The sequence below is a fragment of the Mustela nigripes genome, chromosome 1 (genome assembly GCF_022355385.1).
Source record: "Mustela nigripes isolate SB6536 chromosome 1, MUSNIG.SB6536, whole genome shotgun sequence".
Lineage (NCBI taxonomy): Eukaryota > Metazoa > Chordata > Mammalia > Carnivora > Mustelidae > Mustela > Mustela nigripes.
The window spans coordinates 262,252,728-262,275,948 of record NC_081557.1 but is presented as its reverse complement, the minus strand read 5'-3'; the positions used below and the strand labels follow the sequence as shown (position 1 = coordinate 262,275,948).

At 39.4% G+C, this 23,221-nt stretch overlaps 1 protein-coding gene across 1 annotated transcript; it reads right to left on the bottom strand.

The window, feature by feature from the left end:
- Nucleotides 1-12,009: 12,009 nt before the first annotated feature.
- On the bottom strand, nt 12,010-22,412 carry AREG (amphiregulin). Its single transcript, XM_059396980.1, has 7 exons — nt 22,320-22,412; nt 21,786-21,903; nt 20,495-20,743; nt 17,701-17,902; nt 16,834-16,989; nt 14,184-14,295; nt 12,010-12,267 (listed from the first exon to the last, which is right to left on the bottom strand). Exons 1-6 carry the CDS (start codon nt 22,350-22,352, stop codon nt 14,202-14,204), a joined length of 852 nt encoding a protein of 283 aa, XP_059252963.1. The 5' UTR covers nt 22,353-22,412; the 3' UTR covers nt 12,010-12,267; nt 14,184-14,201.
- Nucleotides 22,413-23,221: the final 809 nt, after the last annotated feature.

Genomic DNA, 23,221 nt, shown 5'->3' with positions numbered 1-23,221 from the left:
ATATATGAACTCTAAACTCATATCATGTAAATGCTTCTTAAGAAATATCATATTTGTATATATGACATGATTATTGCTAAGTTCATCCTGGGCATATTTCCAGTGATTTTCTTGACAGTAAAATGTGATTTCTACCCAATCTTCAGCCTACAAAATGAGAATCTCTCCAGAAAAAAAAAAAAAAAAAAGGAAGGAAAGAAGAAAGAAAAGAAAAAAAGAGTTTGGAAAGAATAGTCACCAAATGAATCAGGAAGGAGAGACAAAGGTGTAGAAAGAACTCACCGATCTATACAGAGCCTCAAAAGGCCCTTGTTTAGGCCTGAGCTGGGATTCCAGTCGGCCCTCCTGATCTTTGGATTGTTTGCCCATCCCTGGTATTTTTCACAACAAGGTGCTTTGCACATTTCAACACCAGGAGGAAAGGCTTCTTCATGCCCCAGAGGCCAGCACCATTCTTATCCTGCCAATCTTTCTGTACTTAATTTCCTCCTCTACTTCATCACTTTCTTGGTACCCAAAACTGCTAAACTCATTTATTTTTTCCAATGGCCATCCCTAGTCTTGGAAATTTTCTCTGACTATCTTCCTGTGAATGGAGAAGCCTGTGTCTCGTGGGTTCCACCAAGCATTCCTGAGTTCAGCAGGAAGGTTAGGGCTAGGATTAAGGGTGTTGTTATTTGCTTACAAATTTCCAGAACTGGGGCTGAGACTTTGAGAATAGTAAACAAGTTTTGAGCATTAGAGGGTTTTAAAAAGAAAAAGAACAAGAAAAAAAAAATCAAGGTATATAGAACCTGTTAAGGCATTTTTACTCCAAAGTTTCTAATCCTCTTCAGTGGCCAGGGAATGGGCTTCAGGGAATCTGTGGGCCTCTTATAACTGAAAACAGCAAAACAAGTAGAAATGAGTGGGGAAAGCTTTCATTTATTTTCAAAGGATTTTGTGATCTCAATGATCCCCAGGTTAGACCCACAATAAAAAAAAAAAAAAAAAAAAAAAAATCAGCCAACTAGAATGGCTGGAGCTTTGGGGTTTCAAGGACTCCACCTATCTGCAGGCACAACCCAACTGAGAATAGATTAAATGTAGCCAAGTTGGGACCAACAAATTCATGGTAAAGAATCGTGAAGAATGGACTGAACAATGATGTTTTAGCTTGCTTGCTCACAGTCATTCAAGAAGAAGAAAGAGAGTAGGGGTGAGGCTGGTCCTCTGCAAGGCAGTGACCCCACTTTCTGCTGACCCTGGCCCATTAGATTGTTACTGATTACTAATTCACCAAGTAAAGTCATCCATCTTATTTGAGGGAAAATTAGGTAAGGGGGGTGTGGGGAAGCAGAAATAAACCAATACTAAGGGGGAGTCCTTTTGTCTTTGTGCAAATGTGGTGTGGGAATATGGGTTCCTGGAACGTGATGGGATATACGTCATCCAAAATCCACTCTTCACTGAGCCCTACAGAAGTAAATTCAGTCAGTTCAGTCAGTGTAACCTTTGGTCTATCCACAGGTGAGGCTGCTAATGTCTGGCCTTTACCCCTCCTGATGCCATGCCTAAGATAGCACAGCACGGTAGCTAAGAGGGTAGGCCTGGAGCCTGACTCCTGCATTCCATTCCTAGATCCATCACTTGTGTGGCCTTGAGCAAGTGAAGAAAACTTCATGCCTTCCTGTATGACATGAGCAGTTAATATTTAAGAGGGTTGCTATAAGGAATAAGTGAATTTATATCTGGAAAGTGCTTAAACCTTCTTTGGTACAATTAACAATTATGAGACTGACGGGCTGCCTACTGCGCTAAGAAGGCACTACAATTAACAATTAAATTTAGTTGTTACTTGTTAAAGCTTTGGATTTTGCCCAGTAAAAGAGATCCTTCCAACCTTCTCCTCCTAACCATACAATTTTACAGCATATGCCATAAATTTTTAAATATGTATCTAAAGTCTTACCCATCCTGTGTCCCCCAAGTCCCACTTTCAAAATTATCTACAAAGTGTTTAGGGATTGGCTAAATGGTGAGATACTCTCCAGCATTAAGAGTTACATAATAGAATACTATTTAATAATATAGAAGGGATATTTATAATACATTGCTCAATGGAATAGAATTTTCAAAACAGTATGATAAATATGAAAAAATTTTTCTTAGACAACAGATACATGTTGATAAAATGTTTGGAAGAATTTACACCAGAGTATTAGAAGTGTTATTTCCAGTTGGTGGCATTTGGGGTGATATTTATTTTTCTCCTCCTTGAATTTCAACAATGATCACACACTTCTCTAAAGTTATTTTTCAGAAAATAATTCAAGCTCAGTACCTTCAAGAAAGTATTTGAGACCTGATTCTATCCATTCTGACTCTACTGATGATAATATTAATGTTTTCACCATGTTAGGCTTTAGCAATATTTTCTCACATTCTAGTTGGTTAAATAGATTTCTGCTTTTCTCATAGAATGAATGCCACTTAACATTGGAAGAAACACGAATGGTCACAGTCCGGCCTCTGCAGATGAAGTACATTTCGCCACTACCTACATACCCTACTGCCATGGAGTCAGATACAGTTTCAGCTTAAATGATTTCATAGACTAAGATCCAGGAATTCAGGGGCAGCAATGGGACTGTTAGTTTTCAGGTATTCCTTACTGGCATTAAATCAAGTCAACCCTTAAGGGATTGGAGCAATAGAAATACTGCATTTTCTCTAGAGTAACTGAGTATGGGTAACCCCTGCTTTTCAAAAGTCTGAGTTATGCCCCTTGACTATTTAGAAAGAACTCGTTTAGTACCAGTTTGCATTCATTAAGAGAAATAGGAAACGGATTTTGCCCACTAGGGCAAAAGGCAAAAAGGGAAAGCAATGTTCAGTATTTATTTTGTACTGAGCCATTATAGAGGGAGGGTGACCCTGAGCAGCTCCACCAAGCTCCTACCCCCAATGGGGCTCTGCATCTCAGCAGCCAGCCACCAGCCACCAGAGTTTTTAACTTATCTGTGAACATCTGGGCTTCTTTCAATTTATTTTGTGCAACATGCCTAAGCTTTATTGTGACTGCAGTGACCCCCGCCTCACCCGTGACACCACATCTGTGAGAAAGACACGCTGCCGTTGGGGGAAACCCAAAGAACATGAAAGGCTGCTATCAGAAATGGATGCAGGAGCAGCCTCCTTGCCTTTTACAAGAAAGATACCTCCTACTCCATTGCTGGCTTCTCCTCCTGCGGGGCCTTGATCCCACCTCCCCACAATCTCCCCGGGGCTCCTCACCCTGTAATGATGCCAGCACCTAGAATGGGGGGCCCCTGCCATGATGTCAGTGATAGGCCCTCATCTTCCTGGGATCATGCCAGTGGGACCTGCTCCTGGAATGAGGCCATCTACGGAAGGTCACATGCCAATGATGTCTGCACCCCTCCCCACCGTGATGAGACCTCCCACCTGTCCCATGACTCCTGCCTGTCCCATGAGGGTGCCCCATCCAGCCAGGACTTGACCAGACATGTAAGGAGGGAGAGGAACCTCTTTATATCCATTTGATATCACTCGTTCTTCTTTACCAGGAGATGATGGCACTGTGACTCTAGATGTCTTCTCATATCAAGACAGGGAAGACTTGCTCCCCCTTCCTATCAAAGCAAAAATAGTTTTGGCATGGGAGTGGCAGGACTGAAAAAAAAAAGGCAATTTTCAATTTGTATTGTGAAATATGAAAAACAGATTTTCAACTGTTTTAGTTAAAAAAAATTTTTCCATGTAAATTAATGGTACTTGTTTCTTTGGTGTATGCTATTTGAGGTTATGAAAGTTTTCATCTCTACTTTTGGAGAGCAGGAGAAAACTGTAATTCTATCTTTTTTTTTTTTTTTTTTTTTTTTGTGGATAAAATTTAGACCCATAACTAGAGTGACTACTTTCTCCAAGTTCTCTGTCCTGCAGGCTGTCTTTCAAGTTCTCCCAGCAGTGTCTAGTTCTCTCCACTGTCACCACCACCATCTTCAGTCAAGCTCCCTTTATCTCCTGTCTGGCCCCAAAAAGTGCCATCACCCCCGCAAATCTCTCTGGCTCTTCCCTGTCCTCTTCCTAGTCCATTCTCCACACAGCAACATGGTGCGCTGATCAAACCCTGAGACTTTTCGCTTTTAAGTCAATCCATGGCTTCCCCTCGTATTCATGCAGGAACCTAAACTCCAATACCTTGTGGCAGATCCAGCCCTGCCTTCCCTACCTCACTCCGTTCTTACCACAGCTCCTCCAAGGGGGACGTTCTCACATCGTTGTCTTTTTTGCGACCTGTCCCATGCTTCTCACGCAGGTCCCTTTCAGCCTTCAGATATCAGCTAAATGACACCTTCACTTCAGTGAAGCCTTCTACGGTCTACAACACCTTCCCCCGTGACCATAATTTAATCACAATTTAAACCTCATATTATTAACTTCATTTACTTGTCATGATTTTATGCACATGTTTTTTGTCTACTGCTTGTTGTGTTTGTTTTTGTTTTTGTTTTGTTTTGTTTTTGACCATAGGGTTAGAAGCTTAAATTAAACATACTTCTCAGACTTCCTGTTGTTTTATTTAGTTAATTCTCAATACCTTCCTTGCCATCCCTCTGCTCCCAGCACTCTTCCCTCACCATTAGGTGACCACTGTGATGTTTTATGTGGCCTTCCTTTTTAATATTTACTTAAAATGTTACTTAATATTAGTAATTTGTGACCTTTGTAAAATGTGTGCTAATTAACATAAAGAAATATGAATCAATCTTGGTTTATTTCTAACTTGCTTCAGTACCAGGTTTAAAAATTTTAACATTAAAAAAAAAATCTATTCATGTTACTACGAATACACCTCCTCTGCTTCTGATGGCTGATACTGTTTTCCAGTTTGTACTCAGCACATTAGACCTTTGTGGTATCAGTAATAGACACTAGACTCCCTCTAATTCACCACTATTGTAAACAACACCGCAACAAACATCCTCAGGCAAGTCCCTTTGTGAGCCCACCTGTCCCAGGGATATGTTCGCCTTGGGTAATGGGACATATTTACCTTTAATTTGATTAAGTACCATCATCATGAGGGTAACCTCCAGGCTAACCTCCAGTCAGTAATGTTTAAGGGTCTCTACATCCGTAAGCTTCTGCCAACATGATCTATTTTTGCAAATATGAGGGTATCAAGGGATACCCTATGTTTTGTTTTTCTGTCATTTCCAGTAAGTTCGAGCATATCTTTCTGGTCAGCACCATGATGTTTGAATGTGCATTTATAGTTACACAAGGGTCCCCAGTGAAGAACGAGAGTGGGAGCTAAGATCCAAGCCATGCTCTGCGTGCCCTGGCATGACTATGAGCTATCTGCAGAAAAGGCTGATTTTTGCTGATTTGCAGCAAGGCAACAGGGCTAGCACAGCCCAGATCACATACTTATTAGTCACTTACATTTCAGATTCTGGGAATTCTTTGCTCATATCCTTTCCCCCATTAAGTTGAAGGTCTTGTAATTTCTTGTTAATTTTTAGTCATTTCTTGCATATTAGAATCTCTTTTTGGTTTCAGACATTGCCCATTTCTTCTATAATTCTGTCAACTATCTGTCAAATTCACCCATGGCACTTTTCTTTTAACAGAACTCCCTAATTTTGACATACTCAAAAAAGCAGTTTTCCTCTTCATGTCTTTAAATTGTGGCATTTCGCTTAAATCCTTACAAATCTTAAGTCACAAGCATATTTTCTCGCATTATTTTGCATTCACTTGATAGGGTTGCATTTCACATTCAAGTCTTTCATCTTTGTGGGGTCCACCTTTAGCTATGATGTAAAGTAATCATCTGATTTTATTTTTCTCCACATTCGAAGATTCTTTTTTTTCTACAACATTTGCTAAGCAGTCAGTATTTTCCTTGCTAATTTATAGTGCAGTTTTTATTCCATAATTAGTTGTCTCTGAGCTCTCTGTGTTGTTAAGTTGGTCTATTTGTTCATATTCGTGTCCATACTCAGTCAAGAACCACACTGTTTTGGTACTTTACATTGTGTATGTCTCTATATACAAAGCTTCTTTTTCGCTTTCTTTGTCAAAATGGTAGGTTTTCATGAACTATTATTTTCCCATGCAAATTTAGAATATGATGTACAGAGTTCCTCAAAACACCCAGCTGGAATTTTGATTAGCGTTTTGTTGAATTTAAAGATTATTTGGGAAGAAAATTAACCTCTCTACATTCTAAAGTCTAAGATACTCTCTCCATGACAGATTTGTTTTCTTTTAACACATATCTAATTTTATAATCCTATGTACTTATAAATACACATATGTATGTATATGCACATGTATAGTTTGCTAACAATTGTGAGTCCTACATTTTTTTAAAATTTTAAGATCGAGCTATTTTGTCATTAAAGAAAAAAACTATTAATTTTGGAAATTTATATTCTATCTGGTGATCCCATGAAATTATCTTATAAATTCTAATAATTGGCATATAACTTTGTGGTTACTCTAGATAAACTATCAATCATATTATTTGTGAACAAGAAAATGTTTACTTCTCTTTTACAAATTCTTATACTTCTTCTGTTCCTTTTCTTACAACTTTAGTCAGAATTTTTATACTATGTTAAACAGTAGTTAGTAGTTAGTAGAAGTGATGATGGACATCCTTGTCTTATTCTTAATTTTAAAAGGAGAGATGGGGCGCCTGGGTGGCTCAGTGGATTAAACCTCTGCCTTCGGCTCAGGTCATGATCTCAGTGTCCTGGGATGGAGCCCCGCATCGGGCTCTTTGCTCAGCGGGGAGCCTGCTTCTCTCTCTCTCTGCCTGCCTCTCTGCCTACTTGTGATCTTTCTCTCTGTCAAATAAATAAATAAAAATCTTAAAAAAAAATAAATAAATAAATAAATAAAATAAAAGGAGAGAATCTATAGATCTGTTTCTAAGTATAAATTCTGTCATTACTTCTCATATATAGCTTATATCAAGCTCAGGAAGTATCCTATTCCTAGTTCTAAAATTTTTTTAAAGATTTTATTTATTTATTTGACAGACAGAGAGATCACAAGTAGGCAGAGAGGCAGGCAGAGAGAGGGGGGAAAGCAGACTCCCTGCTGAGGTGAGAGCCCAATGTGGGGCTTGATCCCAGGACCCTGTGATCATGACCTGAGCTGAAGGCAGAGGTTTAACCCACTGAGCCACCCAGGTGCCCCTAAAATTATTTTAAAATATAAATCAGGTTCTCTGCCTTTAGTTTTAAAAAAAGGTTTTAACCATACTGGATTCAAATAAAATAAAAATTTAAAAAATGCTTTTTAACTGTATTTTGATTTCTAATGTTTTTTACTTTTTTTTAATAGAACAATGATAGGCTTTCTGTTGTTGAACCATCCTTGCATTCCTGACAGAAAACTATATGTTCATGATGCAAATTTTTATACGTTTATTTATTTATTCATTCATTCATTGGTTTGTTTATTTTTATAGAGAAAGCATGCATGAGTGGGGTGGGGAGGGGCACAGTGAGAGGGAGGAGAGAATCTTAAGCAGGCTCCACACTGGGCTCAATCTCACAACCCTGAGATCAAGACCTGAGCCAAAGCCAAAAGTCAGATAATGCTTAACCAACTGAGCCACACAGGTGCCATCATAATGTAATTTTTAAACATGCTTTTGAATTTTTATATCTATGCTTATTTTGATATATTACAGATACATATATTTATATATAAAATATATATATTTTTCTACATCTTTTTATTTTGACCCATGTTAACAGAGGTCTATCTTCTTAGTATCTCCAAAGAATGATCTTTTGGCTTTGTTTTCCAATACTCTTTGTCATTCATCCCTTCCCTTATTTTAAATACTTCCTTCTAATCTTCTTGGGCTTATTCTATTGGTCTTTTTCTAAATTTTGAGTTAAATATTTAGCTCGAGTTGTTTTCCTTTCGAGCCCATCTTGCTTTCTGACAAATATCTTTAAATCAACAAGTTGTCCAAGTACTGTTTTAGCTGTGCCTCACACATTTTGACAAGACATTTGTATTCAGTTCTAAGTATTTTGTAACTTTTTTAAAGATTATTTTTGACTCAAAAGATTTTATATTATGTTACAGTATGGACATATAGGAGTTTTTGGTGATCTTTTTCAAGTGTTCCAATTGTATTGCATTTTAACTTTATAACTCAAGCTGCCAATGACCTCACCACCAGCATGCACACACATACACACCCAGAAAAGCTGATGACATAATCAGTTTACCCAGAGATATTGGAAAGAAATTTGGGTTGCACTGTGAAAAGCATCATTATACTTATAGTAGATGTTCAATAAATACTTATGAATGATTAAACAAACATATTATACATGTGTAATTTAAAGGGTTGGAAATAAATGAGTGTATTTGCATGAGGTACTACTGAGTAATGAGATTGATTTCTAAGTCATGGAAGAAAAGCAGTGTCATGACTTTACTCATTCCTCATAAAGTTCAGATCTGTCTGACAAAGTGAATTATTAATTATTGATAGGATTATTATCTAGTTTGGCACTATTTAAATCTTTGACTTTGCCATTTCCCTTCTGTTGTTAACTTTGTAAATACTTTTCTTAGAACATATGAGATGTTTTTTAGTAATCTATGTTTGCCTTGTACATAGTTGAGTTTAATAATTATAATTGTTTATTGAATGAATAACAACATAGTCAAGAAATAAGAGTTAAATTTTTCAGCAACAAACCAGCCACTTTAGCAGATGCTCATTGTACCCCACCTACAAATCCTAAGTCATTTCTGTTTCTAAGCATATCAGCTCTACCTCCAGTATCTCATTGCCTGAGGACTTCCTCCGACCACTGGAGTTCATCTTGCCTACACATGAAGCTGGCCAGAAGTTCCAGGGAATTAATATTCTCTACCCCAGAAGCAACTCTTTACTGATTTTTAAATTTATGAATAAAATTTATGGGTTTATGGAAAAAAAATCCAGCTTTCTTACCCCTGTAGTGGGCTAATTCTAAGTTGTGTATTCTATATATCATGAGGGAGTTTATAGACTAGGATGTTTTGTGAAGGCAGAAGAGGTAGATAAAAGTGTCATCTGAGCCTTGAAGAAATAAACCAGATTTCTTATGAGTGGGAGTTTTAAACCATGCTAAATTCATATGCAGATAACACTCTTTAAACCTCAAATAAACATCTGACTAGGAAGTAGTAGAGAAAGTAGTTAAAATAGGCCCACTCTGGAGCCAGAAAGTCTGACTCTATCATTTACCAGCTGTATGGCCATAGAAAAGTCATTTAATCTCTCTGAACCTTTATTATTTTATTTTTTATTTTTAAAAAGTATTTTATTTTAAGTAAGGTCTATACCCAATGTTGGTTCAAACTCACAACCCCAAGATCAAGAGTTGCATGCTCCATCAACTGAGCCAGCCAGGTGCCCTGAGCCTTACTTTACTTACCTGTAAATGTATTTACTTTTTAAGGATATGAGCATTTGATGAGTGACTATGTGCAAAGCACTTAGAATAACCCATGGTGTCTCTGTGTCCTCAAGAAATTTAAGATTATTATTTTTATTATGAAAGAGTAAGTTTTATTTTCTTTCCTTCTACTCCACTATAATGGTTTAATAAACTTTTCAAGAGCTAGAAAAGTACAGGGGATAAGCTGGCAAGTGCCTAGAACCTTCACAGTGGCTATAGTTGCCTGGTTTTTCTATACACTTGTGTAGTGATGACTGGGCAGATTGGTCAATATAAATATATTTTCTGTGGACTCTTTATAGCCTCTTTTGGTAATCTTGGCCACTTCTGTGGCTTCAGTTACCATACATATGTTGAGAACTCCCAATATATAATTCTTCCACTCACTGACCTTTAGGTTTGTATATCAAACTGCTGAGTAGATATCTCTTGGCATCTGCAATTCAACAGATCCAAAGCTGAACTCATTATCACACATGCAGATTTTTCTCCTCATATACTCAATCTTAGTTGTGAAGTGAGGACTATGGTTGATTCAGTTGACTAATTGGCTGGGCTGGTCCTTATTTTCCCATAAATCCAATACAAATTAGAAAGGATGTCTTTACAAAATAGAGAAGAACTATTTTTCAGTCAAGGATAAATAAAAAAAAATGCTTCCTATCTAGAATATTCAATATACTTACAGAGATTACCTATTTAAAATTGTATCACCACCCACTTAGCCACCAAAGCCAGGAACTTGAAGGTCATCTTTGATTTTTTCAGTTCCCTTGCTATCTTATTACCCACAGTCTTGTTTTATAAGTTAGCCTTGCTTTCACATTTTTAATCTATTACAAACCTTCAGATACCTGTTGAGTTTCTCTTTCCCTCCTTTACCTTCTCAGATTCAGGGGTTCATTCAAATGCTTCCAAGCCAATCTTTGACCTTTGGCTTTGGCTCAAACCCCTTCCCCACATTGTTGCCTTATAACTTAATTGGGATGCAAATCTGATCATGTTTCTACCCTTGACCAACTGGCTGGAATGATTCCTCATGGCCTGCAGTATATATTAAAGGCGCCATGTGACCCTGTCCTCATTATTCCAGCTGCCTTTGCAGCCTCTGTGGACTTCACACTTACTGTTTCAGTAATACTGAGCTGTTCTACGTATTTTTCTTTTGGGTCATACTGTTTGATGACTTGGTAATTTTGTTTGCCCTTGTAATGATCTCCACATAATTCCCACTCATCCTTCAAGGATCTTCTCAGCTAGCATCTCCCTAGAAAGCCCTCCCTGACTCATTCAGGCCAGGGTAGGTGACAGCTCCCTGGTCTCCCATGGGTTCCTGGTACACACCTCACCTAGTTACTTATTGCACTGCATTGACAAAGCATACCCCCTCGCACCAACTGGGTAGCAAATGTCTCCAAGTCAGGGCTTTTCTGTCTTGTATCCCCAGCACTATATTGGAATCATCCACCATAACTATTTAGTGAATGAGGTTGAGGGAAATGTGTACTGAAGATGTTCAAGCAGGATCAGAGGTTCTCAATACTGGCTGCATGTAGGAAATACCTGGAGACCTTTTTAAAATCCACATACCAATGACCCAAACCAGTTCATTTAAATTGGAAGCTCTGGGAGGGAGGCCCGGGCATTTAGACATCTTAAACTCATGTGATAATGTGCAGGTGAGACTAGTAATTGGTTGGTTTGATGACCACTAGACAAGGATTGGAGAATAATATCCTAGAGAGAAATGGAACTCTTGATCCTTAAAGCACCTTCCATTTATGAAATTCAGTGAGATGATTGCTGGAATTATACTTAATATTGGCTAATTTCCTCAAAAATATTCCCCATACATTATATAGCTTGGCTTGTTTCGCTTTGTATGCAGGTAACTTAGTTGGTCAGCTAGGAACCAAACAGTGGGTCATTCCAGGGAATTCACATTCTTGAAAGAACACTCAGCACAAATGCACATGGATTTGGTTAAAATCATGTAAAAAGAAAAAGTAGCAAAGGGAAGAAAAGGAGGAGTGGGTTTTAGATGCTTTGTACATTCATGTCATGATATTAGAGAAAGAAGTCTCTAAACACTTCCTGGTTCTTTTGAAATGCCATATTTGTAATCTTCAAATTTATTCTTGTCTTTTTCTTGTTTGTGGTGGTGATGATGCTGGGCAGTGGATTTTCTCTCTTTCATAATATGTGTGTCTACTGTGACAGAGAGGCAGTGCCACATGTTGACTTTAGAAATTTTCAAACTATGAGAACTTGGAATAAGTTCTACAAGGAATAAGAAAGGCTGGTTTAGATATTAGTGTTTGTGGGAGGACTGAACTACTCAAGTTTATAATTTTCCATGAAGAGTGTTTTCTAGGAAAAGAAATAAGTTTTGAAGATCAACATAAATACCCGAAAAAAAGGTGTAGGAACTTCTTTCAAAATGATCATCAAGGCTTTAGGAGAAAGATACCCTAGAGTCTTGAAATCTCAAAACTAATATTCAAACTCTCAATCTCTTTGCTTAAAAAAGTTTAATAAGCTGTAAAATAAATACACTTCCATTAAATATTAAATAAATTATTTACAACTTGAAAAAATACTTTATCTCCATGCAACTTTATGTACAGAAATAAGAACTTAGCATAAAAAGCGACAACTGAAAGTTTAAAACCAACAGAACAAAAAAAGGTTCTGCTTCTTATGATCCACCGAAAAGAGGAACCAACTCATCACTCGTGGTTGTAACTTGGCAGTGACTCTGATCCAATACCTAGTCAAAAGGAAAATAAAAAGATTAGAGATAAAGCTTAATTTCAATATAGCTTTAAGAAAATATAAAAAAAAATCAGGAATCGGAAATTCTATCAATTTAGAATGTCTTCTAAAAAATGCTAAAAGGTTTTCAGAGATAAACTACCACTTTGACCTGAGTCCATCTTTCACACCAGCTTTGGTTGGATGCCTACTTAGGTAGAGAGCTGCCTACGCTGAAACCTGGTTTGTCAAATTCCACTTAATAAAAAACAACAACACACATGGGAAGCAGTTTTCCTAACCAAATCTATGCAGTGGACATAATTAAAAAGAAAGATTAAATGGCTCGGTGTATTTGTGATATACAGTTAATTTAGGATAATTAGTACTGAGGGCATAATAATAGTAGCTACCAGCTAATGGCAGCCACTATGTGCCAACACAGCATATTCCTTTTACAAAAATCATCTCAGATCTTCTTTGAGAAATCTCAGTTGCACTAAATAACCAAAACTCTACCTTTCTTCATGTCAGTGGTCTTAGCTTCAGTACATTAAGCCAAAATTATAATAAATGTTGATGCACTAAGTACTGAACACAGCATTGCATCAATAATTATCCATTTCAGGAGTTACTAAGCCAATTCTGTAACAGGCTCAGAACGAAATACTTGCACTTAACCAATGCTAAATGGGGTGTTTCTCCAAGCATCTGTGGTGTTCTATAAAAAGGGAGATAGTGGATTTAGTAGATTTAGGGTTTGGCTTAGGAATGTACATACATAACCAGCATCTCAAGCAATTCTTAAACCCACTGAAGGTAGCGAATCAATGACTTGATGGGACATCTTTCCTGAATGTCTAAGGAAATGGACCTCCTCCTTCTGACCAACTTTAAACGTGTCCTTGATCTTGTTGTCTGCTTTTCCTCTGGAAGTTTGCTTCATTAGCTGTCCATTTTAGTTATTAATAAAATATTCCTCTCCATAGCTCCTTACTTTTCCCTACAATATGCTCAGCTCTGCCTCTTTACAAAAAAAAAAAAAAAAAAACCACCTTAAAAATAAGAACTACAATATATCCCTTACCCAACCTATCTCTCAAATTTTTATCCCTTCTCCCTTCCTACTTTGCTTTTTTTTGGAGGTGGAGAGGTGCAGAGAGAGAATTTTAAGCAGACTCCATGCCCACTGTGGAGTCCAACGAGGGGCTCAATCTCACAACCCTGAGATCATGACGTGAGTGGATGGAAATTGAGAGTCAGATGCTTAACAACTGAGCAATCCAGGCGCCCACCCCCTTCCTTTCTTTAAAAGGATGTTCAACCTGCTCCCTCCACTTCCTCAGAGTTGTAGTCATGTTCCTGACTTGGCTCCCCACCATGTGAGCTCAACCTTCATTCTAGCTTTCTCTCCTCAACACCCATTTGAACTAAGCCCTTTGTCTGAAGTTTCTAAAGTGACCCAGCCCATTTTACAGTATTAATCTTCCTCTTCCTTCATAACTGCCTGTCCCAATCTTGTCAGTCCTTGGAGGCTCACTTCCAGTGCCACTCTATATATGACATCCTTTCCAGCTCCCTACACATGATCCACAGAACTTCCTCTCCTTCACTGGAAACTCCTCATATTCCTTTTATATGACATATATTTTTTACTTGCCCTAGCATTCTGATTCCTTATACTATTTTCTGTCTACTAAATGCTAGCTTCTCTGAGAAGAATGTTTGTGTCTGCCTCATCTTTACATCCTTTGTAGTAGTCCTTTCTCTCTGTTGAACTCCATCTCATGCTCAAAGATTAAGACTTCAGTGTAGCCAATGTTCATAGTGTATTCATAATTAAGAACTATTACTTTCTTCACATGAGATAACAGATGTTATATTTTTCAAAATTGTAAGATATCATCTATAGTTATCTTTTAAAACTCAAACCTGTAGTATTATCTTCAGTTACGCTATGGCTTGCACGTTTCCATTTTCTTGCCGAAGTTTCTTTCGCTCTTCAACTTCTCCTTCATATTCCCTGAAGTATCGTTTTCGAAGCCTTCAGACAACAAGATATTCCACGGTCATCAAAGTTCTATTCATCTATATATTGACTGGGGTTTTCATGAGTACAGGGAATTCCTTTTTGTGAGTCCTGATAGGCCATTACACTGTGTTCTATTCCAAATCAAAACTTACACCTTGCTATAAATTACTACCATTCTTTTTAAGAGGATGTTCATGGTGACTTTATATAAACATATTCCTAGATTACTGAGATTTAAATAGATACCCCTTGAGACACAAACTTTCAGAAGGCATGGAACACATTTATACGTGTGGGTTTTTATAGTTGATACTCAATGTTACATTAGTTTCAGGTGTATATTATAGCAATTCAATAAATCTATACATTATACTATACTCACCACAAGGGTAGCTACCGTCTGTCACCATACAACACCATTACAATATCATTACTATATTCCCTATTCTGTGCTTTTTATTCCCATGACTTATCCATTCCATAACTGGAAGCCTATATCTCCCACTCCCCCTCACCCATTTTGCCCATCCCCCCATTCTCTGCCCTCTGACAACCATCATTTTGTTCTGTGTATTTATGGGTCTATTTCTGCTTTTTGTTTGTTTGTTTATGCATTTGTTTTGTTTTTCAGATTCCACATATAAGTGAAATCATATGGTAGGTTTCTTTCTTTGTCTGATTCATTTCCCTTAGCACAATACCCTCTAGGTTCATTCATGTTGTTGCAAATGGCAAAACCTCATTCTTTCCTTTTTTCCTCAACCCTTAGCCCAGGTGCATGTATAGTTGGAGGAAGAAGAACATGGTATAGTTTTATCACAAAGGACTTTACATTTCTATCAACTAATTTAAATGATCAGAATTTTTTCACAGAAGCTTATAAAACAAGTTGGGTTTTCTTTACTTCTATATATAATAAATATGTCCCTTTGGTTTTATTCATTGTTACTCTCTAGTAAAATTCAATCATTTAAAAATGTCTGGGGTGTCATACAAGAAATTATATTTTTAATGGGTCTCTAATCTGCCTACCAAACATTACTCCTAAAATCATAAGATCTTTGTCATTATGTTTGAGGGAAATAAAACCAATTATGGAAAAGACAGCAAAATGCAGCTTTGGCTGCTGTTTATGTGTCAAACACAAGAATATGATAGAAAGGGAGAGAAGTCACTGCTTAGTTTTAAGAGTGCCAACATGACAAAAAGTTTTTCCATGCCTTTCTGAAGGATAATTAAATATTTCACCCTGAATGATCCCAAGTTTGAATAATTATTTAAAAACATCTTCTGTAACTGGCTATTTTTTTCCTTCTATCCTTCTATGTCAAACAATCATGATTCGTCTGGCTTGAGGAATTTGCATATCTGGCTTGAGGTATTAACAGATCAAAATAATTTCCAGGGTGTGCAAAACAAATTTAAACCACACATCAAACTCTATGTGCATCATAAAACAGTTTTTTTTAAATGTTCCTTTTTATCATTATCTGATCTGCATTTAAAATAATAGTAAACAATGGCAGAAGATAACCCCTTGTTTCCTGAATGGCAGGAGTGGTAGATCATGCACACAATCCAGTTGTTAAAGTAATTTACCAAGACCTAAAATTAGAATAATGAGTCTATTGCTTTTCCCAAGCTCGAGTAGCACATGAGTCATTACAGAGCCATTCACACCCTCCCCCAACTTCCTTAATTCACTGACTTCTGTTTGACAGACAATGCCATTCTGACATACCCACCAGTGCCTACTACCAGGAACAGTCTACTTCTAACATTCATTGGTCATGAAGTGAAGTGTGGTGATCTGTTATTGTGAGGACAGGACAGATACTGCGGGAGTAGAACAGTAATGGAATTGTCCCTGCTTCCTACGCCATGCCATATGGAGGAAAATTTTGTTTTGTTTTGTTTTGTTTTGTTTTAGTAATTGAGTTCCCATATCACCTTTGACAATTATAAAACTGGCATAAGCTCTAGGTAAATCAGTACCATGCTGTGATATCTAACAGAATTTTGCATTTTACTAGAAGCAGAGGATAGAGCTTTTCTTGGCTACTGGTTTGAAGCTCTTTGTGATTTATTTAACTATTTTTATTTATTTATTTTTTTTTTTTGGTGCCAAAACAGACTCTCTAACAACCTGCTGTGAACCAGGCCTTAATTAGGCTCCTCTGGGAGGTTTCCTTATGCTTAAAGGTGTTCAGAGTCGGTACCAACACTCTGGGATTTGCAGGGAGCCATGAGTGGAGATATGACATGAAAGAAAGCCATCGATTTTTAAGTTCAAAAAAGGTCTATAGGGTGTTTGAAAAACAGCCTTACATATTAAGTTTCCGTGGTGGCCAAAGTAATATGATTTTTGACCAGAATCTGTGGTCTTTGTCAATGAAGTATAAAGATATGAGCAAAGATCACATGCCATGGATAGAATAAGTCATCTAAAATAGGATATAGGAATAGGAATAGGAATTGGGATAGGAATATTGAAAAAAAAATCAACCTGGCATTATTTTAGTGCGAATGTGTAGGTTATGCAAGACTTACTGGATTGTGATGACAACGGCAATGGCCGTGAAGCTCACCGCAGACACAAAGGCGGCGATGGAGGCTAAAGCGATTTTTGATAAATCACTGTCAACCATGCTGTGAGTCTTCATGGACTTTTCCCCGCACCGTTCGCCAAAGTAATCCTGATGACATCTGTAAACAGCCCACATTCAAAAACTACAGTAATAACTGAAAACGGTCCATATATTTTAAGTTTACTTTCCAGGTCATCAATAGGCATTTAGTTGTAACACTCAAAAAAAAAAGTCGTGCCATCTATTTGTATTTCAAAATCATGAGACACAATGCACTCAAGCCAGAGATCTATTAGTATAAGAACAAGTTGAGATCAGTTTGGGTGTGATATTCCAAGAAGACACACCTTTTCATTCTTTGTGCTCCTTTTATGACCAACTGATGAGTTCAGTGACTTGTTATGCAGCTAATACATTCCACTATCATTTAATATGTTAGTGGCTTTGAGGGGGAAGGAGGATTATGTGAAGAGTACATTTAGGCCTTTTTTTTTTTTTAAATGGTTTGTAAATATGTTATCATGAATATATTTATACCAGGGATCAGCAAACTATAGCCCATAGGTCAATTCTGGCCATTTGCCAGGTTTTTTACAATGTGCAAGCCAACGGTGGCTTTTACATTTTTAAATGGTTACATTTTAATTGGTTCTGTAAGTACATACATAAGCCTGATCAAGGAAGCCTAAAGTATTTTTCAGCTGGTCCTTTAAGAAAAATGTTACAGACGCTTGGTTTATATGTGGGAAAAATAAATGGCTTTCTGCATTAAGGAGTTTCAGACGTGGTGTTATAAATACAGATTTCCATATAATTTAGGAAGACTTACTTGCATGTTACAGCTTCCAGGTGTTCTATGTATTTACATTCTCCATGAATACAGAAATTTTGGAATTCTGCATCACACGGATTTTTCTTCTTTCGGTTTCTTCTATTTTTTCCACTTTTGCCTCCTTTTTTCTTTCTTTTGGGTTTATCTGAAGTCTTTTCACTTTCTGTTTTGTTTTTCATGGGCTTAACTACCTGTTCAACTGAAAAAAAAAAAAGATTTATTGACAACAATCTCTCTTCATCTTGAAAATTGTTTTGGAGATGTAAGAGAAAGAAGTCTTAGCAGTGAAAGCTCATGGGGACAATGACCGTACTTATCTTATTATTCAACACAATTCACATATAATAATTGGTTAAAGAGAATATCTGTATGGCGTGGCACTTAACCATCTGAGCCTCCTTGTTATTTTATTAGCTTAGAAATGTATTTTGAATTTTTTTGTACTACTCTTATTATTATTGATAATACTATTACCTGTCTAAAAAAAAATCCATGAAATATCTTACAAATTTCTTGAATTTCTTATACATGCTGTTCTTGTTAATTAGCATTAATCTGATTAAAGCCAGGTCACAGGTGAATGTATTGCTATACAGCTGATATGGAAGACACTGGAGTTGAGTGAAGACAAGTAACATGTCCAAGGACACGCGGCTAGAATATGACAGTGCTGGGGTTTCAAAGCCTGTCATTCCCACGCTATGTTTTCTCTTGGACAGGTCAATGCCACAGATTAAACCGAGACTATAGTAGATTTGTTGATTTTACTTACTCATTTCAGTCTTGTGATCACTACCATAATTGGGCATTACTGTGTATTACTTGAGAGTGGGAAAAATCTGAGAATTACACATTAGAATTAATCAATTTCTCCAACTCCCAGATGACAATGGGTTATAATTAGTTCCACGGGGCTAATTTTTGTGGTCAATCTGTTTGAAAAATAAGAATCAGAAATATTTGTATGTGATGCTTCAGAGATTCGCTCTTCTTAACTCCAGATCTACAGAAGCACCAGTTCCATGTTATAACTATGCAGGATATAGTATACCCACAGGCCAAATACAGGAAGGAGTTTTCACATTGGAGTGTGCATTTTGTTATACTAATACCTGAACAGCCTTCTCTAAGCAATATTTAGTAAACAGAGTCCGGGGCAGCGAGGAAAATACCACAGTATCATAATACCATTAGTCATAATGGTCCTGCATAATGGTCCATTAAATAGAAAATATTAGAAACATAGGGAAGGGTATCAAAGATAGAACCCTGTGCTTGAGGAAGCAACAAATAAATATTATGAGTATTTCAGCAGATTATTATAACATTAATAATAGTCAAATTAGGAGCAATGTTTAACCAGTTATACAATTTTTCTATTGAAACTTTGATGGTAAAAAATACCGTGAGTTAGAGTCAGTTCCCCAATAGAAATGTTTTAAATGCATATTACTGCACATCATCAGATATATTACAAATTGCAGACAGAGACAAATCGTCACTACGCTGAAGAACTATAATACCCATCAACCTCCTGGGCTCCGCTGCCTTTCCAAGGAGCTCAACCACTAGTTTCACTATTTCACAATGCACTAGTCCATTTCACCGCTAACAACTGATTTGGCCTTTTCAAATGTTAACAACTTGAATCCTCTTCAAGAGAACAGTTTCTAATCTTTTCTCCAAAAATAAGAAGTATAAGCCGATCTCTTCCCCATCTTACATAAAAGCACAAGTTACTAAACAAAGAGTATGAAGTAGCGTGCTTCCTGAAGCTTTTCTCCCCTGCTGCTCAACCCTGTCACTGTCCCTGTGCTATCATCTTCTGTCCCTTCTTCAGGTCTGGGAGCCAGAGGGTGAGAAGACAGGGAAACTAGGTCAGGAGAGAAGGGGCATTACGTCCTGCCTCCATAATGAATGTTCCTAGGATATTTAGAGCCTATTTACTAGTGACCTGATCATCCCTGAAACTTCAAAGTAAGAGGAGGGTAATGAGCAATACTTATGTCTTACTTTGGTCCTCTTCACCTTAAGTAAATTTAACCTTTTTTTTTTTAAAGATCAGATAACAGCATGAAAGAATAAAACTAAGGGTCACTATTATTTAACTAACACATGGGATTTGGGGTTAAATCATGATTTTAGCCATTTGAAATCCATGCATATTTGTCCTTCTTTAATATTTCCAGAAGGTTGTACTATTATTGCTGCTTCTGCTGCTGCCGCTTCTGTTATTTTGGTTAAAAATCACCAGTTTCTCAGCACCTGGTACTTAGAAGCTAAAGTCCAACTGCTCCTTTCCCCATTACTTTCTGTTCCCTTATTTGTTTTAAAATGCAGGTATTTCAAGAAGCATGGCGGTGGGGAATGGATGTTAGAGCTGAGGACTGGCGATGTCTACGCCTGGCCCGTCGCTCAGCGTGGGGGTCATGTGGTCCCGTGGGAAAGGGCAGAGGATACGGAGTCCAACACTGGAGTTCTCATTCTGGCTCAACTGCTTGCTGGCTGTGGAACCTGGGGCAAAACAACCTTGCACTTCAGTTATCACATCTGTAAAATGATAACAATCCCCACTTGTGAAGTAGACTTAATAGACATAAAACACTTGTTAGTGCTCTGGACATATCAGATGTGCCCACACAAAGCTCTTTGGTCTCAGGTTGTAGCTTAGCCACGGGGTATGCAACAGACATACATACACACAAGAAAACCACCCAAAGATGCAGGGACTGGCTTTGCTCATGCAAACACACATCTGAGAGGCTGTGTTTTGGCCTTCTCCTCCACTCACCTCGGACTGAATCATCTACGATATAGCTAGATATTTGCGGTTCGTTATCATACTCTTCTGCATAGTCATAGTCGATCCCTGAGGACAGTTCCCTGCTAGAAGGCGTTTCACTCACAGGGGAAATCTCACTTCCTGAGGACATCCCACTTCTCGGGGTAACTTCCAATCCGTCAGCGCTGTGGTCCCCAGAAAATGGTTCCCCTTTCCCAGAGTAGGTGTCATTGACATCCAATCCAGCAGCATAATGGGCTGTGGGAGAAAGAACAACGGAAGAAAAGAAAAGGTAAAGCCGAGTGGCCTTCTCACCAGGCAGCTGTGTTCAGGAGAAATGTTTGTCTTCTGATATCAAAGCAGTTATTGCACATGTGCTATTGTTTGGGATTGAGTCACTTATGAAAGCATCTTCGCATTTGGCCAACAAGCAAACTCAGCTGTTCCAATTTACAGAGCTGCTTTCATCAAGGCTTTCTTTTCCACAGATGATCTACGCTACTTTTCACATCAAATAACACTGCCAGATAGGCACGTTATTCTAATTACTTAACAGGTATTGTCTGGATATTCCCATCACCTCACATGCCAGGGGCATTCGTGTTTGCCAGAATGTCCCACTGGGATGGACAGGCTCTGAATCGAAATATCAGACTTTCTCAACATGTGTTCACATTTTTTAAAGGACCGCGTACAGGAATGCAAAACCATATAAGTGATATTTGATAATGATGACTCTCATTGTCACTATTTCATTATCCTTGTTCTTACAGAGGGAAGAAACCGGGGCCTGGGTGAGATGGGGAGCCTCAAGCCGCAAGCCCCTGCTCGGTCTTGTAGGTCTCACTAAGACGGCATCAGCGTGGAGCTATGGCTTCTCCCTGGAACGTCGTGCGTGAGGCCCTCTAGGAAGGTCAAGATAGAATCACCAGACGGAGGAGATGGAGAATTTAGGCAGGAGGCAAGCGCTCTGGGTCCAGGACTTAACTGCTCTTAAGATCTGCGGAAGTCACTTCACCTGCCTGAACTCGGCTTCTCTATCTGCAGAAGGAAGGATCCGGACCCCAGGATCGCGGAGGTCTCCTGCTGCTGGACTAAAGCAACACTTCGGAGACTGTCCCGCACCGTCTTCCCGGCCTGGCACGTCAGAGGCACCTGCGCGCTCTCCTCCTCCTCCTCCTCCTCCTCCTCCCCCGGTAGTGAGCTCCGGGACGGAGCTACGCGGGCGCCTCTCCCGGGAAGGGTGGTGCCCGCCGTGGGAGACGCGCCGGCGGGAGACTCGGAGCCGCGATGTCCTTACCTGAGCCGAGCAGCAGGAGCGACAGCACCACGGGCGCCGGCGGCGGCAGCGGGGCTCTCATTGGTTCCTGGGCGCGGCGGCGTCGCGGTCTCTGGGGCAACTCGGCCGGGAGTCGCAGCTGGAAGAGGAGGTGGTGGGGGAGAGAGGGGCCGCGGGGGACGGGGGCGGCGGTGCTCGCGGCCCGGCCGGGCTGGGGAGCTCGGAGGAGCCCCGAGCGCTCGCCTCCGGGTCTCTGGGCTCCGACGCGGGCGCGGGCACAAGGTGTGCGAGCATTCCGGAGGCGCGGCGCGCACCTGCCGCTTTATAGGCCGGGCGGGGACCCAGCCGTGTCCGTGACGTCACGGCCGCCGCCGTGGGTGGAGGCGGGAGGCCGCCCCGGGAGAGGTCACTACCCCAAAACCACGCGCGGAGGGCCGCCCCACCTCCCCGGGCCGCGGAGCGCCGGCGGCAGGAAGTGGAAGTTAAACCCTCGCGGCCCGCGGAGCGCACGGCCGCCCCGGGGTCCACGGGGGGCGTCCAGGCCCGGGCTCCTACCTGAGCGCGCGAAGTCCCGCTCTTTCCAGCCATCGGAACACCCTCCGTGTACGCTTTGGTTGATCTGAAAACTACCGGTTACCGGGGTTCAGTAGAAAAGTTCCATATCAAGGTGCAAAAGTCCTTTAAGACCAAGAGTCACTTCATGCAGGAGAACCCGACGTCTTGAGCAAGGATAATGCAGTTCATGACCTGACTAGAGAGAGCGCCTCCTAATGAGGACCTGGGTTATTTATGATGCGGCCTTATCTCAACCACCGGCGCTTTTCTACCCACTACTGGCAAGTGGCCAGAATTTCAAATCCTTTCCCCTCCGTGTATGGTGCCCCAGCGCCCTCATCAAAATTCGCATTTACTGACCATGTATCATTGCCAAACTATACACTAAAATATTACCTGCACCATCTCACTCAGCAGCCTTGCTGGTTAAGTATCATTTCACTATATTCCAAGGAAGACTTGACCTAGCTGGTCAAGGCAGAAGGCAGACGATTTAAATTCAAGGGCTTCTGACTCTAAAACCTCTCTTTGCTCTGTTAAGGAATTTAGACTACACTGATCTCTGAAAAAGAGAGCTTCTGGGAGAACAAGACTTGATCCTAAGGAAGGCATTGGCATTTAAATGAAGTTGGTACCCAAGCCTGTGCAACTCAAATCCCAAGATAAAATGTCTAGCTTTGCGGGCCCAGTTTGAATCTGGTAGGGCAATTCATTCAAAGAAGCTAAAATGAAGAGGGAGGGAGCTGTTCAATTTGACTCACTTTGATGTAGACCCAACTCCAGAACTGGATTTTTCTTGACTTGAAGAGGAGGAAAAAAAAAAAAAAAATTGCATTGTTCTCTTTCTCTAACTGGTTCCTTGTCCTGAAGATACGTATCTCTTCCTGAATTCTTCCAGTAAA